This window comes from Labeo rohita, chromosome 2, assembly GCF_022985175.1.
Source record: "Labeo rohita strain BAU-BD-2019 chromosome 2, IGBB_LRoh.1.0, whole genome shotgun sequence".
NCBI lineage: Eukaryota > Metazoa > Chordata > Actinopteri > Cypriniformes > Cyprinidae > Labeo > Labeo rohita.
The window spans coordinates 32095412-32112295 of NC_066870.1; the positions used below are offsets into that span (position 1 = coordinate 32095412).

At 35.1% G+C, this 16884-nt stretch overlaps 1 protein-coding gene across 3 annotated transcripts; it reads left to right on the forward strand.

The window, feature by feature from the left end:
- The first annotated feature begins 71 nt into the window (after positions 1–71).
- On the forward strand, positions 72–13757 carry LOC127175324 (microtubule organization protein AKNA-like). 3 transcript variants are annotated; one of them, XM_051126344.1, is made up of 22 exons: positions 72–212; positions 437–697; positions 2190–2522; positions 2616–3316; positions 3651–3707; positions 4782–4890; positions 5165–5292; positions 5418–5477; positions 5612–5745; positions 5916–6081; positions 6820–6944; positions 7445–7588; positions 8534–8627; positions 8941–9035; positions 10403–10738; positions 10818–10994; positions 11299–11375; positions 11515–11640; positions 11734–11868; positions 11957–12077; positions 12240–12381; positions 13479–13757. In XM_051126344.1, the coding sequence occupies exons 2-22, from the start codon at positions 439–441 to the stop codon at positions 13641–13643; spliced, it is 3684 nt and encodes a 1227-aa protein (XP_050982301.1). In that variant the 5' UTR covers positions 72–212; positions 437–438; the 3' UTR covers positions 13644–13757. The 3 variants fall into 3 exon arrangements, with proteins under 3 accessions (XP_050982301.1, XP_050982292.1, XP_050982306.1); XM_051126335.1 differs by having other exon boundaries at positions 2190–3316; XM_051126349.1 differs by lacking the exon at positions 12240–12381 and having other exon boundaries at positions 2190–3316; positions 13479–13665.
- Positions 13758–16884: the final 3127 nt, after the last annotated feature.

Consider the following 16884-nt stretch of genomic DNA (forward strand, 5'->3'; position numbering starts at 1 on the left):
TAACCCGCCCCCGTGCGTGTAGCACCTGCCCAAAGCATCAGCATCAGATACGGCATTTATTATTTAAATTGCCCAAGTAGATCTTACACCACAGGCTTGAGAAACTAGACAGAGCCTTCATTGTACCTTTCCAATGGACTGTTATGTCATTCATTGATGCAGACGACGCAAACTCTTGTAGGCCCGTAGAAACCATTGGAACAGCATAAAAAGTAAGTGCAATGTCATATTATTAGAGTACCATAACAGTCAGACTGTTAATTTGCTAGTTTCCTGTTTTTATTATTTATTTTTACTTTTTGTTTTACTTATGTATATAATAATTTATTATAGTATAAATATAATTAGCATATATATAATCTAATATAATTGGAAAACACAAATTCACTTGCATCTGTAACAGTTTTTGTTGTAAGAAAGTATTCTTGTTGCTAAGAAATGAATAGAGAAGCGCGTAAGACGCGCAAGAGCGCACGGAGCGGGTTTGACGGCGCGTCATCGGGAGAAGCTGACGATATGGACGGTGAAGATGACGCTCACAGCAGACCTTCATCAGTGCTGTGGGAAAGACACATCGAGCAGAGTATATTTGTGGACATCAGTGACGATGACAGTCTGCATTTCAGTGACATGCAGGGCGCCTTCACTGTTCACCTCTCACAGGGCTCTGGTGTACCTGAGAGCCCACAGCTCACTGGTAAGAGATAGCCTACTTACATTTGTATGAAATCCCTCTTATTGGAAAACCATTGTTCATAGTGTTGTAGTATTATGGAATTCCATGTTTTTGGTCGTCACTAATAAAAAGCACCAAAAAGTAGGTCTCAGTATCTTGGAAAAGTAAATGGCATGAAATACAAATACCTTTGTTCAAAAATGCACAAAGTTAACTATTAAACTATTGTCTATTTTAATATATTTTAAAACATAATTTATTCTTGTGATGGTTAAGTTGAATTTTCAGCATCATTACTCCAGTCTTTAGTGTCACATGATCCTTCAGAAATCATTCAATATGCCAATTTGCTGCTCAAGAAACATTTTATCAATGTGGAAAACAGTTGTGTAAGTTTTAAAGAAGTTTCTAATGCTTATCAAGGCTGCATTTATTTATTCAAAAATCCAGAAAAAAACATAATATTGTTAAATATTATTTCAATAAAATAACTGTTTTCTATTTGAATATGTTTTAAAATGTAATTTATTCCTGTGATGCAAAGCTGATTTTTCACTGTCACTGACTTATCAATGTTGAAAACAGTTGTCCTGCTTAATATTTTGTTGGAACCATTTTTTTAGGATTCTTTAATAAATAAAAAGTTAAAAAGAATAGCATTTATTTAAAATAGAAATCTTTTGAATGTTTTGCACAGTAAATTTTTAGTCTTTCTTTTTTTTTAAAAAAAAAAAAAAAAAGAAATTAATAATTTTATTCACCAAGGATGTGTGAAATTAAACCGTCTTTGACCTAAATTATTAAAAAACACTTATATTGTCAGAAAAGATTTCTATTTTGAATAAATGCTGCTCTTTTTAACTTGTTATTCATCAAAATAATCCTGAATCCAGCACAACTGTGTCCAACATTGATAATAAAAGTAATAAATCCACATATTAGAATGATTGAAGGATCTTGTGACACTGAAGACTAGAGTACTGGCTGATGAAAATTCAGCTTTACATCACATGAATAAATTATATTTTAAATATATTTAAAAAACAAAACCATTATTTTAAACTGTAATAATGTTTCACAATATTACTGTTTTGATAAATGCACCCTTGATGAGCATTAGGAACTTTTTAAAATAAACAATAAAAATCTTACTTATACCAAACTATTGAACGGCAGTGTATTTATCACTTATTGATGAATAGAAAGCTTTAACAAATGCATCCTTCTGAATAAAAGTATTCATTTCTTAATTTAAAAAAAACATCTTACTAACTCCTACTTTCTGAATGGTAATTTCTGATTAAAGTCTGATTTAAAAATTCTTATTGAATGAACGAATTTAAAATCTGATTGACATTGATGATATCACAATGAACTAATTACCATTTTACCACAATTTACCCTGTTTTTTCTGCCTATTTTAGTGTCTCTAAATGGGTTTAATTCATCACATTTTACCAGGACATTGGTAGAAAGACTTTAACCAAACCACTGTGTTTTATTTTGTGTACAGACAATGCAGAGTCATGTGAGACTGAAGAGGGCTCTTCAGAAAGTGTTGAATCAGTTAGAAGTGAATGCACGGAGCATTCAAACACCAGAAACAGGAAGGGAAAGACAGCCAATGCGCAAGTACAGAAGCTCACCAATGCAGTGAATCCAGCCTTTGGAACACATGAGGATGACGCTGTCAACACCAGTGATGAAGAACACGAAGAGCTCCCATATGATGGTGTGCAAAGCAACAACCAAACAGAGATGAATTTAAAAGCATCTCCATGTGAAATGGTTAAAATGACGCCCAGACAGAATTTAACTATGCTTGATAAGTTCAGTATGCCAATAGGTAATGCAAAACAAACAGAGATTTGCCAATCTAATCTTACTCACGGTCTTCCATTCAATCATAAAGCAATAAACAATGTGGCTCCTCCCTCAGCCACACCCATTCAACCTGCAGACCACATCACTGACTTCCTGCTCAGACATTTCTCCAAGGAGGAGCTGCTTAACTCAAGCAGGATCATTGAAGCGGAGACCCTACCTGAGATGTCTTTGATGGACAGCATTGATGAAACAGTACGAAGTAGAGCTTCTCAGGCTCCACAGATCTTGGAGAAGATTCAGGACGTGATGGAAGAGCCTGATCTCAGCATTGCTGAAAGTCATGGATCGGTTGAACCGAACGTTTCAAATGAGTCAAGCTCATCTAAGGAACCTGGAACGACTTGCATCACTGATGCAGCGTCTGCTGTGGATGATGATGAAGATGATGATAATAAAGAATCTCCTAAGCAGAACTCTTTAGATCTGTCTAAAGCAGATGGACAGAAGCCAAAGTGCTCCTTCAGCAGGACCAGGTCCTACAGTGAGCTAAAATATGGACAGGGAAAGGTGCATTACCCACTGCCTGACTTCTCTAAAGTGGCACCTAAAGTGAAAATACCTAAAGGTAATATAAGCGTTAAACCCCTCAGCCAGTCACCAGGTATGGCCCGAGCCCAGTCATCCCCAGGCATCCTGAGTAAGTCCACCTTCTCTTGTAAACCTACAGCAGATATCATCAGCAGGGTTTTAGAGGACTCCATCATGCCACCAGAGAATGTGTTTCAAGACAAGGAAGTAGCACATCAGTTACAGGTGACTCTATATTTTATTGCAATATTGTAATATGTAAACCAGATAGTAAAGATTGTAGACAAGCTATGATGTTGTTTGAGAATGTTTAAATTAGTTTAAAAAACTGCAAGTTGGAAGAATTTAAGATTGAAATTAAAGTTTTGAAAAGAAGACATTTTGGGGGAAAAAATTTTGTGGTGTTCCGTTTTGTTCATACAATGAAAGTCACTGGGGTCTAGTGCTGATTTTGACCCCAATGAAACATGAACAAACTACTACTACATGAACAAAACCAGCTTAAACATTCATAAAAAAAAATGAAAACTTAAATAACCGTTCATTAATTTTTTTGCAGATTGAATATGACCGATTGCTTGCTAAATACACAGAAACTGAAAATCTAATTGGTCAGGTGAGACTTCATAGGGTTTTTTTTTGTTGGATCTTCGATTAATGTTGAAACATTTCTTCTATACCAGTCAAAAGTTTTTGAACAGCAGGATTTTTAAATGTTTTTTAAAGAAGTCTCTTCTGCTCACCAAGCCTGCATTTATTTGATCCAAAATACTGCAAAAGCAGTAATATTGTGAACATTTTTTACTATTTAAAATAACTGCTTTTTATTTGAATATATTTAAAATGTAATTTATTCCTGTGATCAAAGCTAAATTTTCAGCATCATTACTCCAGTCTTCAATGTTACAGAATTCATTCTAATATGTTGATATGCTGTTCAAGAAACATTTATTATTATCAATATTTAAAACGGTTAAGTACTTTCTATTTTAGAAAGATCCAAAAATCAGCATTTACCTGAAATAAAAAGCTTTTGTAACATTATACACTATACCACTTAAAAGCTAGGAGTCATTTTTTTTTTTGTGGAAAGAAATGATAGAAATTAATACTTTTATTTAAAAGGGATGCTTTAAATTGATCAAAAGTGATGATAAAGGCATTTATAATGTTACAAAAGATTTCTATGTCAAATAAATGTTGTTCTTCTGAACTTTCTATTAATCAAAATAAAATCTACTCAGATTTTCAACGTAATAAGAATAATAAATGTTTTTTTCTTTTTGAGCAGTAAATCAGAATATTAGAATATTTTCTGAAGGATCATGTGACTGGAGTAATAATGCTAAAAATTCAACATTTTAAAATATAATCAAATATAAAACAGTTTTTTAAAAAGGAAAAAATATTTCAAAATGTTACTGTTTTGCTGTACTTTGGATGAAATAAATGCAGGCTTGGTGAGCAGAAGAAAACATTAAAAATCTTACTGTTCAAAAACTTTTGACAGGTAGTGTAGATGCTTATTTGTAGGGAACATAACAGACTAAATATTAACATAAATATTATGCATTTATAATACATGCTCTGAGATAGCATGCATAAATGATGTGCATTTGAACATATCCTCATTCTAATCTGATCTGCAGCCCAGTTTGTGTCTGTTATATTGTGGCTTTCTTTTAAGCAGCAGATTCATGCTTCCAGTGAGCCTTCTGTGACCATCGACTGGAATGATGCAATTAGCAACAATGAAAACACCAAACTGATAGCAACTAACCCACAAGCACCAGCCACAGGCAAGAATCCATTGTATTTCTTTCTCCAGCTGAAGTACTGTACTACATTGTAACCCTGACAGCACAGAAACCCTGCCAGGGAAATATGAGCTGGTTTCTTCAGTGGTTAAACAGGCCATCTAAAAGACTAAAACAAGAAACATCAATTATTAGGTGGTTTATAGGAAGATAAAATATGAATTAATGAACAAGTGACAATGTATGTTTAGAAAATGTACACCTACATTAATGTAGATGCATAACAGATGCAATTTGTGTCCTCATGTCTATTCAGCAGGTCCAAGTGAGAAGCAGTTTAGCCTGCAGAACTCTCAACCAGTGGAGACTGAATCACAGAGCTTGACAGATGGAGAGAGACTGACCTCTGAGCTCAGAGACATCATCAGATCATTTATTCAGCAGGTACAAATGCCACAAGTTAGCAAGATCTATCTTTTTAAGATTTCTCTTTTATATGCATTTAGTTTCCGTAGAACCTTTTAACATCCTGGTGCATTGGGCTGCATCTGTTTTTCCCTCATTTGCAGGTGGATGAATTCAAAACATGTGTCACCACCATGTCAATGAATGTGGAGGAGCAACAGATGGTAACTGCATATATTTATAATAAATTACATGAAACCTTATTCATAATCATACACTGTTCAGACAAAAGATTCAACAATGCATTACTAAATGGGGAACAAATGTAAACTTTTTATCTTGTTTGTTGGGTCGGCAGGTGCTAAAGAGTATGATGGAGGCCCAGGATCAGCTGGAGAGGAATTACCTCACAAAGAGGGAGGAGCATCGCGCTCTTGAGATGCAGAACTACAGGGGTTTAACCAGAAACACAGGAGAGTTTGACCCTGACAGGTAGACGTCTCATCTGGCCAAACTGTTTTAGTACTATCGACTGATGTCAAAAAAATTACAATGACAGTGTACTTGTGAAATGACTGATTCCTTTAAGTCTAAAGGAGAATAAAAGGTCATAGGTCACAGGGTCATCCTGCAAGTGTCATGTCTTCACCTTTATGTTTAAGGGAGGTCGAGGGCCAGATTTTCAGGATAGGCATGCACCTGGAGGACATTAAAGAGCAAATTGACAGAAATGTTTGCCATGTTTTCTATCCTCCATCATCCTCCACTCCCTCTCCTCCACCTTGTGAAGATATCCATCTTTCATCACCCCATCCATCACTGCATAAGGTAACACACATTAATCTAAATTTTAGGTCTTTCCCTTATTAATTTATTCAGTCGTTCATATACTGAACACACATACAATATGTTTAGCTTATGTCCTTGATGCTTAAAGGAACCATTCACCCCAAAAAGTTCACTCACACTCTGAGATGTAGATGAGTTTAAAAATTAGCATCTAGCAAATTAACATCTTATAAAAACATCACAATAATTTACAAGTAATCCACACGACTTCTGTGAAATGAAAAGCTTTGTGTTTGTAATAAACAAATGCATCATTCAGGTGTTTTAATTTTAAATTATGGCTTCTGGCCAAAATATGAGTCTAAAATCCAATATTACACAATATGCATAGAGGATTTACAGTCAGAAGCTAGTTGTTTGGACTCTCATTCTGACGGCACCCATTTACTGCAGAGGATCTGTTGGTGAGCATGTGACGTAATGCTACATTTCTCCAAATCTGTTCCAATGAAAAAACAAACTCATCTACATCTTAGATGGCCTACGGCTGAGAAAAAAAAATATTTTGGGGTGAACTGTTCCTTTAAACAACTTCTCTTGTTAAGAGTCTGAAATTATTAATGATCGTGTGTACACACGCAGTGAAGCTGATATTGTTGTGTGCCTCATATCCATTTGCATGGCTTGTTTTGCTATGTAACATGAGAACTGAATGACTGGGCCGTGGTAGGTTTTGTGGATGCTGGGGTTGAATGAAAAGCATGTGTCATGTTGCAGGAGTCTGTCTTTAGCATCTCCTCTAACAGACACAACATGGAGGACAACGATAATGAAGAGACCAATGAAGATCACACAGCTGATGGGCTTTTTCCAGATGGCACAGAAAACAGCTTCTATCTACAGTACAGCCATGTTTTATTATTTACCCTACATTGTTTTGGGAAATAACAAATGCATCTGAATGTAGAACTAAATAACCTATATTCTCATTTTATGGGTTTACACAATAAAAAAGTCACTCCTGAACCAGACGAATTATTCAAACTAAATCAGAATTAGATTTTTTAGCATCTAGCTACTTACAGAAATGTATCTGGGGTGGTAATTAAAAGGTTCCAGGTTCATAATCAGTTCATAATCATACTTCATAATCAGTCCTTAAGTTATTAACATTAAGCCCTTAAAGGCATAATTCTTTATGTTACATTATCAGAAATGCTGTGATCCAGTCATTAGAAAGATCACTGATGTGGGTTGAAATAGGAGAGAACGTATCGTGATATTTAGCACAGCTCACTCAAGGCTGATCGGGTTACAGGTCGAGAGGAGGGACCAGGAACTATCGGTTTCATTATGGAAACACTTAGTTCCCTCTATTTGTTTTTCTGTATCCTCCTCTGAGGTACTCAAACTTCTCCACTGAAACGCCTGGCACTGCCAGTGAGGAAGAGGAGAACAGACTGACAACAGGAGAGGACCAACACTACGAGGACGTCTTGGCACAAGTGTCCACCTCAACTTTATTAAAGCAGCTGACACACGATAGGTCAGTATTTACTGACAGATTTGGATTCTTTGCTGTGCATGCTTTGCAATCTGGTGCATTCTTAACTATGAAAGTGTGTTGTTGAAATTTACAATTTTACAAGAATAGATTTACAAGAATGATTTAGGGATATTATAGTAAACTGAAACTAAAACCCTAAAATATACATTTTGTTTAATTATAACAAAATAAACATTAACTGAAATAAAAAAAATATAGAAACGTTAACTTACTTTATTTTATTATTATTTTATACAGCATTTCTTATTTTCGTTTAGTTTAACCTGATGTACTAAAATAACTAAAACTAAAACTGAAGTACATAACTATATAAACATTTAAAATAAAACTGACAAAAATGCCCCCCCCCCAAAAAAAAACACACAACAAAATGACTAAAACCATCTATAATTGGAATTAAAACTGAAAAAAATAATAATTTAAATAATTTAAAAACTATAGTAGTCAACAATTGAAGGGGATACTCGTTTTTGTCTTAGGACAACTTTGATTAACTTTTTTGATCCACTATGTTGATTACTGTATGATAGTATCTCAACAATACTGAAATAACACTGGCGTAATTGCAAATAGCTCTCAAATGACTGGTCTTTCTTGTTGTGTTAGCCCAGAAAATTAGATATATTTAGTGATTTATGTTGCATGCTGTGACTATATTATTGCTTTACTGCATTTCACTAACAAAAAAGAACTAAAATGACCATGGTACCATGTTAATACTATGGTATTTAGAATTTTTTTGTATTGTGTATAATCACCAAGGTGCAGCCACAGTACTTTTTGTTAAGTATAATGTATAATTTTCTTTGTTGCATTAACACTGACCATACAATGGTCCACACATTTTCAGAGTATCTAAAACTATTGTAAATGTAAAAAGAACCTTGTTTTTAATGGCTGCTGTGATTGTCATTCCTCTTTCAGGTATGAAGAGAAGATCAGACATAGTGAAGCCTCCTTTACCTCTGTAGGACCATCCCCTGGGAATTCTCCTCAGCCAACCACAGATAAAACACAGGTAACACACGCTGAAACAGGGTGACATGGAGAGAAGGACATTAGGTTAGTTTGTGAGAAAACATATCTGTTACATGCATGAATGTCAATAATGTCAATTGTTAAGGGTAAAAAATATGGACTGATAGAATTACTGGGGTGAGCATTACATTTTGTTAGATAAAACGTTTAAATGAGAAGCATATACTGATACTGTGGGATTTTTTGTTAGTACTGGTATTAAGTTATTTGCTGCTACCGCATGTCACTTGCAGCAGGTACGGGTTGCTCCTTTAAAGGACAGAATAACAGAGAGAGTGTTTTTGTTCTTCTAGAACTTTTTCAGTCCAGAAACTGACAGTGGATTTGGCAGTTTTGATCTAAGCCGGCCAAACACAGGACTGTCCCAAACACCTTCTACTGTTGTGAGGTAAACACACACACTGGCAGGTAGTGCTTTAAAAGAGGGAAGCACATGTCAATTATCAAAGGCAAAATATTTAATTTTGATGTCTAGTAAGTTACTAGTCTGGAAAAAATGAACAGCTTTTTCCTCAACGCGGAAGTAAGCATATGGGTGAGACTTCCAGTTCATTGTTCACTATAGGAAATAACAAGAATAACAACAGCATGCAGTAAATGGTTAAACTGTTTGCTGTACAAACCAGTGTGCTCAGAAGGAGAAGTCCACTTCAAGAACAAACATTTACAGATAATTAGTTACAGATAAGTATTCACCCCCTTGTCATCCAACATGTTCATGTCTTTCTTCAGTCATAAAGAAATTATGTTTTTTGAGGAAAACATTTCAGCATTTTTCTCCATAATAATAAATAAATGCAGCTTCAAATGATCCCAAATGTGGTTGTAAACTATCCCAGCAGAGGAAGAAGGGTCTTATCTAGTGAAACGATCAGTTATTTTCATTAAAAATAATACAATTTATGTATTTTTTAAATGTCAAATGCTCGTCTTGTCTTACTCTGCATGAACTCTGTTTTTTCTGGTTCATAACAGTTAGGGTATGTCGACAAACTCCCATCTCATGTTCTCCTTCAACCTTAAAATCATCCTATATCGCTGTTTTACATTTTTGTTATGGGTGTTTGATCTTCTTTGCACGTTCACTTTGCAAAGACTGGGTTGGTACTTCTGCAGCAATGTAGGATGATTTTTCGACATACCCTAACTGTCTTGAACCAGAATACACAGAGCTCAGGCAGAACAAGACAAGACGAGCGTTTGAGCTTTAAAAGTATTTAAATTGTATTTTTTAATGAATTTTTTCATTTTGCTAGATAAGATCCTTCTTTAAACTGCATTTTAGAAGTTCAAATTTAGTTCAAACTCATATAATGGGCACCATAGCAGTCCATTATATGGAGAAAAATCCTGAAATGTTTTCCTCAAAAAACAGAATTTCTTTACGACTGAAGAAAGAAAGACATGAACATTTTGGATGACATTATCTGTAAATTTTTGTTCTGGAAGTGGACTTCTCATTTAAGATAATACATGGTAAGACACACCAGTTTGCAATATCAAGCTGTTTTGTACAGCTAAAAATAGCTGGATGTGAAAGAGACCGGAAGACACCCATAAAATTTACACCCACCTTTAGAAAAAGGTAGATATATGCACTATTCACAAATGGGAATCCCAAATGTTAAGATTACGAATGCTAAACTTAATGTGATTTCATATACACATTATAAACTCTATCTTATCAGTGAAAAATGTTCCATAGCAGAAATCACATTTCAAAAAATATAACATTTTATCTGATGTTCTCTTTAGTTCTGCACTCACTGATGATGTCATCAGCATGGTGAATACTAGCGGTTCAGACAGTGAAGCCACCCACTCTAATGTGCGAACAACTATATCACTGGCACCACTGCCTGTGCAGCCCACAGTGAACCAGCTAGAATATGAACAGCTGGTTACACAGGCCATGGAAGCAAGAAACTATAGCCAGGATGCACCTGTTGGAGGTCCAAAAGAGGATGACATAACAGTAGGTGGCGCCACTGCCATGCATAACCAGGTGACTGGAGGAATACGGGATGATCAGGTGGGAAAGAGCCATTCTGCAAATGAGATGCACTCAGCATCACACTGCTCATGCCACAAGTAAGTGTTACAGGAAAACTGGAATATTGTTACTTGCAATTTGTTAGATTAATCGTCATTTCCACTGTGTTCTTCACAGTAGTGAGGTTATCCTCGCACTGCAGTATGAGGTGTCACGCCTCAAGAGGGCGTTAGAAGACAGCCTTGGTCATCTGCCTCATGAGAGCAAGAAGACTGATTATCCAAATGGCAGGTATCCGTTGGAGAGGAAGCACAAGGGACAGATCCGTAGCCAGAACAGAGGCGCCTCCAGCAGGTACTTCAAGTTGGGGTTGAGGAACAGGTCACATCCTATAAGCGTCCAAATAAACTTTTGTAAAAAACAATTAACCTTTCAGTGAACAATTCTTAAAAGAACCATTTGTTCTTGGTGCAATTAACATTTTAATATCTGAAGAATATTTTCTCAGTTTAAGAGTTTTTTTTTTTGGATCGGAAAGGTTCCAAGGATGTTAAAGGTTCTTCATGGAACCACAGATGCCACTGAAGAACCTTTATTTATAATTGTGTTGGTTCTTTAAAGTTTGCAAAACTAATATGCATTCTCACTATACCATCAGACGTGTGAAGACGGATTCAAACCTTCAGATGATTGAGGACTGGATCTCTTCTGATATGGAGCTCAGCAAGAGCAAAGGTAACAGTATCACAACTAGGTTCACTCGTTTCTTCAACAACACATATGTAATAAATGTAGTTTAAAGCAGTTAAATATTTTTTTTTATATTAATGTCTATACAGTCTAACTAAAGTAAAGGCTATTTGTGTATTGTCAGTCACTGATGGTGAAGATTCAGAACACACCATGGGTATCCAGACAGCCTTCAGTCCATCTCACGGGCAAATGCGCACACGCTTCAATTCTTACAAGAGGGCACATGACTCCAGAACCTCATCCAAGGGTATGACTTTACTTTTAGCTAAACAGCATTTTGCTGCAGTTCAGCATGTGGAGAGATAAAGATACTCAAATGTTCTTCTCTCAATGGTCACAGCCTCAGTGGAGAGATTTCCTTTGGACACATCACAGTTTAGCCAGACTGGTAGCCATCGAAGAGCCAGCACCGGGCCTGCGATCCACACCACTGACACTGAGCCAACCAACAAAAGTGCCAGCTACAGACCTGCAAGTGAGGAACCATTTTAAAACCTACTAAAACCCCTGTATGTTATGGAGTGGAGAACCAAGTAAAGAAATAGAGTCTTCTGTTGTTTCAGTGGGAAACTTGGGGAATATCTTCTTAAACAGCACAAAACTTGCCCCTTCTATTCCTGCTCATCCTTCCCATAAGCCTCTGCTGCAGGTCAACTATATCTCCTCCTGTAGTCTACCTGCTGGGTAAGCAAATAATCAGTTAAATGGCAAACAAACTATTAAATATGCACCCAACAATTAATCATTACAGTCAGACACATCATATTACCAGTTTAGATCATATAAACCGTACACATAACTGTTAACTGACAATAGCATTTGACTTTGCACTGGCTGTTTTCACAGATTTAAAGTGCGAGATCAAACACCTGAACCAGTGTCCTCTAGGAGGCGCTCTACTCAATCTGACTCAGCTCTGCTTCCCAGTAACGTTTTCTTTCAACGGACCTCTCCAAGGAGCAGTGGAAGACGACACCGCACCAGCAGAGTCAGTTTAGACTGTCATACAGCTAATATCAACACAACAAAACAACATCATTTAGTAATGCTATCATTTTAGATGTAAGAATAAACTAGAAGTTTACAATTATGTCCTTTACATAAACACTGCTGTTTAAAATTTTCAGATCAGTGAGATTTTTAATGTTTTAAACATTCGAGGCTGCATTTATTTAATTAAAAATACAGAAAAAGAACCAATATTATGAAATATTATTGCAATTTAAAATAGTGGTTTACTATTTTAATATACTTTAAAATAGAATTTATTCATGTGATGCAAAGCTGAATTTTCAGCATCATTACTCCAGTGTCACATGATCCTCCAGAAATCATTCTTATATGCTGATTTATTATCAATGTTGAAAACAGTTGTGCTGCTTAATATTTTTTTGGAATCTGTGATACTTTTTTTCAGGATTTTTTGATGAATAAAACATTAAAAGAACAGCATTTATTTAAAATAGAAATCTTTTGTAACAGTACACTACCGTTCAAAGTTTGAGGTCGGTCATTTTCTCTTTCTTTGAAAGAAATTAATACCTTTATTCAACAAGGATATGTTACATAAATAAAAAAAGTGCAAGTAAAGATTAGAAAAGATTTCTATTTTGAATAAATGCTGTTCTTTTTAACTTTTTATTCATCAAAGAATCCTGAAAAATGTAGTACAGTTCCCAAAAAATATTAAGCAGCACAACAATTTTCAACACTGATAAAAAAAATCAGCATATTAGAATGATTTCTGAAGGATTGTGTGACACTGAAGACTGGAGTAATGATGCTGAAAATTCAGCTTTTATAATATTTTATAATATTACTTTTTTCCCTTTATTTTTCATCAAATGGAACTTTGTTCAGCACAAGAGACTTTTTTAAAAACCATTAAAAATCTTACTGATCCCAAACTTTTAAACGGCAGTATATATGATATATTTCGCATTTTAACAAATAAATAAAATGGTGAGCATAAAGGACTTTAAAAGCATTGCAAAATCGTATTGACCCCAGACTTTTGAACTGTAGTGTATTACATACTCACATACAAAATATATATGTATTCATTTTTGTTGCATGCTTTTTCAGGAGGAATCAATACACAAGACACTGGACAAGGCCTTGCAGGCAGCTTTTCTGATGAAGCAGACCACAGACAGGATGGCGGACGCTCTCTCTGCTGACTTGGCCAAAGCTCAGCTCCAGAGGAAGTTACTGGGCCTACATCCTCTCAGAAGCAGAGTGGGCAGTTAGACGTACTGTAATTCACTCTCTTGAGGACATTACAGTGGAGTATACATCATTTCATGCATCTGTTTTTACACATCTATTTAATATTGTTTGGGTTTTTTGCATTATCTTTAAATAAAAAACCTGGCTTGAAAGTTTGTCTTTTGTAATAATGACCATGGCCAATAGGGGGCAGAATAGAACCTCTTACTATAACACAGTACTTACAAAAATGTGTGATGCAATTATAAATACCAGATTAGCACAATACCAGAATACCCCTCTCTAGTATAATGTATCAGAAAACACCTAAGGATTTCCTTCCTGTCATCACATACTATCATGTTATAAGAATAAGGTGAGTTTTAGCGAAACTACGGCTTTTCAGTGTTCAATTCCAATACAACTTCCCCCTGCTTCATAAGACTATCACGTTTTTCCTCTCATCTGAATGTCTCACTTGAAACTCCAGCAGTATCATCCACTGCCAATCACAGACAAAAACAATGCCGCTCAAGTTTCCACCAATATCTGGTGCGTGTGTGGTAAGCCTCTGGTCATTGCTATTGTTAATGTAAAGCAGCTAGAACAAATATCCCGCTCTGTTGACCGCAAACAACCATCACTTTGTAATGTAGAACCAGACTGCAACGTAATGTCTGCGTAAGGATGAGACTAAGGAAGACTGGGGGCAAAATTATAGTTGAATTTTTAAAACCTTTTTTCATTTTTTTCCTCCAACTCATAAGCCACTGAAAGTAACAGTACTAATAGCTAGCTAGTAATATACAGTAACTACTAATATGTTTTCTTTTCTTTTTTTTTTCACTTTTTTAAAAATGTAAATTGAATGGAAAAAAGTTAATTTTACAATTGTAACATATGAACAATAATCATATTAATCCAATGTATTTCAGATCTCACTGGACAGCTTTCACATTTATATGTAAAATATGTAACGGCTATATTAAAATAAAAAACTTTATTTTTAAATGAATTATTTTAAAATCTTTACAGTTTTAAATAAATGAAGACTTGGCTTTTGAAATATTACAAACTCTTATCAAACTTAAACTTTTGAACAATATATATACACATACTATATAACATATTGATCAACTAAATTATAATGTTTACAGATTGAAAAGTAATAAGTAATAATCTTTAACATCAGTCAACAACCTAGAGATAAGATAATTAAGGTTATTTCAAAGGTGTCAGAACTAAAAAAAATTTATTTAAAAAAAAAATAAGGAGGAAAAAATAATTAAAAATATTATACAAACACACATACATGTCTGAAAATTAGAAGGAAAAAACACGAATCTTCTTAAAGACTAATCTTCACCAGAGGATACATTACAAATTTGTTACATTATTCTGTGTGAAACCTGTAAGCTGTTTCGGCAGGCTGTTTCTTATTGTGACAGCAAGAACGAGAGAAAGCGAAATCTATCACAAACAGATGGAAGATATGTGTAAACATGTCAGTCCCAGCAGTACAGAAGGTTTGACTGAAAACTTTCAATGGTCTAAATATCACACTAGCCTTTAAAGAAGAAGTTCATTTCCAGAACAAAATTACAGATAATGTACTCAAACCCTTGTCATCCAAGATGTTCATGTCTTTCTTTCTTCAGCTGCAAAGAAATTATGTTTTTTGAGGGAAACATTTCAGGATTTTTCTCCATATAGTGGACTTCTATGGTGCTCCGATTCTATACTTCCAAAATGCAGTTTAAATGCAGCTTCAAACGATCCCAAATGCGGTTGTAAACGAGTCCAGTCGAGGAAGAAGGGTCTTATCTAGCCAAACGATCGGTTAGTTTAATTTAAAAAATACAATTTGTATACTTTTTAATGTCAAACGCTTATCTTGTCTCGCTCTGCCTGAACTGTTTTTGTTTCCGGTTCATGACAGTTAGGGTATGTTGAAAAACTCTGATCGTATTTTCTCCCTCAACTTCAAAAGTCATTTCAAAACCATCCTACATCGCTGCAGAAGTACCGACCCAGTCTTTGCAAAGTGAACATGCAAAGAAGATCAAACACCCTTAACAAAAAAGGTAAAACAGCAATATAAGACGATTTTGAAGTTGAGGGAGAACATGAGATGGGAATTTTTCAACATACACTAACTGTCATGACCTGGAACAAAAACAGTTCAGGCAGGGCGAGACAAGACGAGCGTTTGACATTAGAAAGTATATAAATTGTATTATTTTTATGAAAAAATTCCCCGTTGTTTCGATAAGACCCTTCTACCTCAGCTGGGATCGTTTACAACCCCATTTGGGATCGTTTAAAGCCATATTTTAACTGCATTTTGGAAGTTCAAAATCGGGGCACCATATCAGTCCATTATATGGAGAAAAATCCTGAAATGTTTCCCTCAAAAAACATAATTTCTTTACGGCTGGAGAAAGAAAGAAATGAACATCTTGGATGACAATTACATTACCTGTCAATTTTTGTTCTGGAAGTGGACTTCTCCTTTAAGACATGACACCACAGGTAAATATAGTAAAATTCTTAACTAAAGACACAATAAAGCTTGATTCCAAAAAAAAAAAACAACAACATACATTCATATATATATTATATATATATATACACATATCACTATATTTCAGGTGAAGTATATATGAACAAACCCCTCTGTAAAAACATTTAGAACATAGATCTAAATCAGGGGTGCTCAATCCTGTTCCTGGAGATCTACCTTCCTGCAGAGTTCAGCTCCAACCCTGATCGAACACACCTGAACCAACTAATTAGGATCTGAAGGAGCACTTGATAATTACAGACAGGTGTGTTTGGTCAGGGTTGGAACTAAACTCTGCAGGAAGGTAGATCTCCAGGAGCAGGATTGAGCACCCCTGGTCTAAATCATAGCAATGTTGGGGAAAGTTACATTTAAGAGTAATGCACTGCAATATGTTACTCCATAAAAAGTAAGTAATACCGTTACTTTTTATGGGAAGAAATGCATTACATTACTTTTGCGTTACTTTTTGTCATCTGAGGCTTTTCTTATTTATTTAAAAGAAAAAAAAAAAATATATATATATATATATATATATATATATATAATATTTTTGGCAAATGTAAACGGCCTTTCACACCAAAAGCCTAAGCCTGCAGGAAGTGCCTCTGTACCTCACTCTCAACTTCTTTCAACACAGGGACAGGAAAAGTGTCAGTGGATAAATAGGAAAACAAAGAAATTTGGGTTACTTATTTGAAAAAGTAAATTTAAAAGTAA

What these genes read in the sequence shown, in the direction of transcription:
- LOC127175324 (XM_051126335.1), top strand. Translation starts at nt 439, where the DNA reads ATGAATAGAGAAGCGCGTAAGACGCGCAAGAGCGCACGGAGCGGGTTT. An exon ending in CCCACAAGCACCAGCCACAG is followed by an intron (nt 4,891 to 5,164) that starts GCAAGAATCCAT and finishes ATGTCTATTCAG; the next exon opens with CAGGTCCAAGTGAGAAGCAG. An exon ending in CAACCACAGATAAAACACAG is followed by an intron (nt 8,628 to 8,940) that starts GTAACACACGCT and finishes TTGTTCTTCTAG; the next exon opens with AACTTTTTCAGTCCAGAAAC.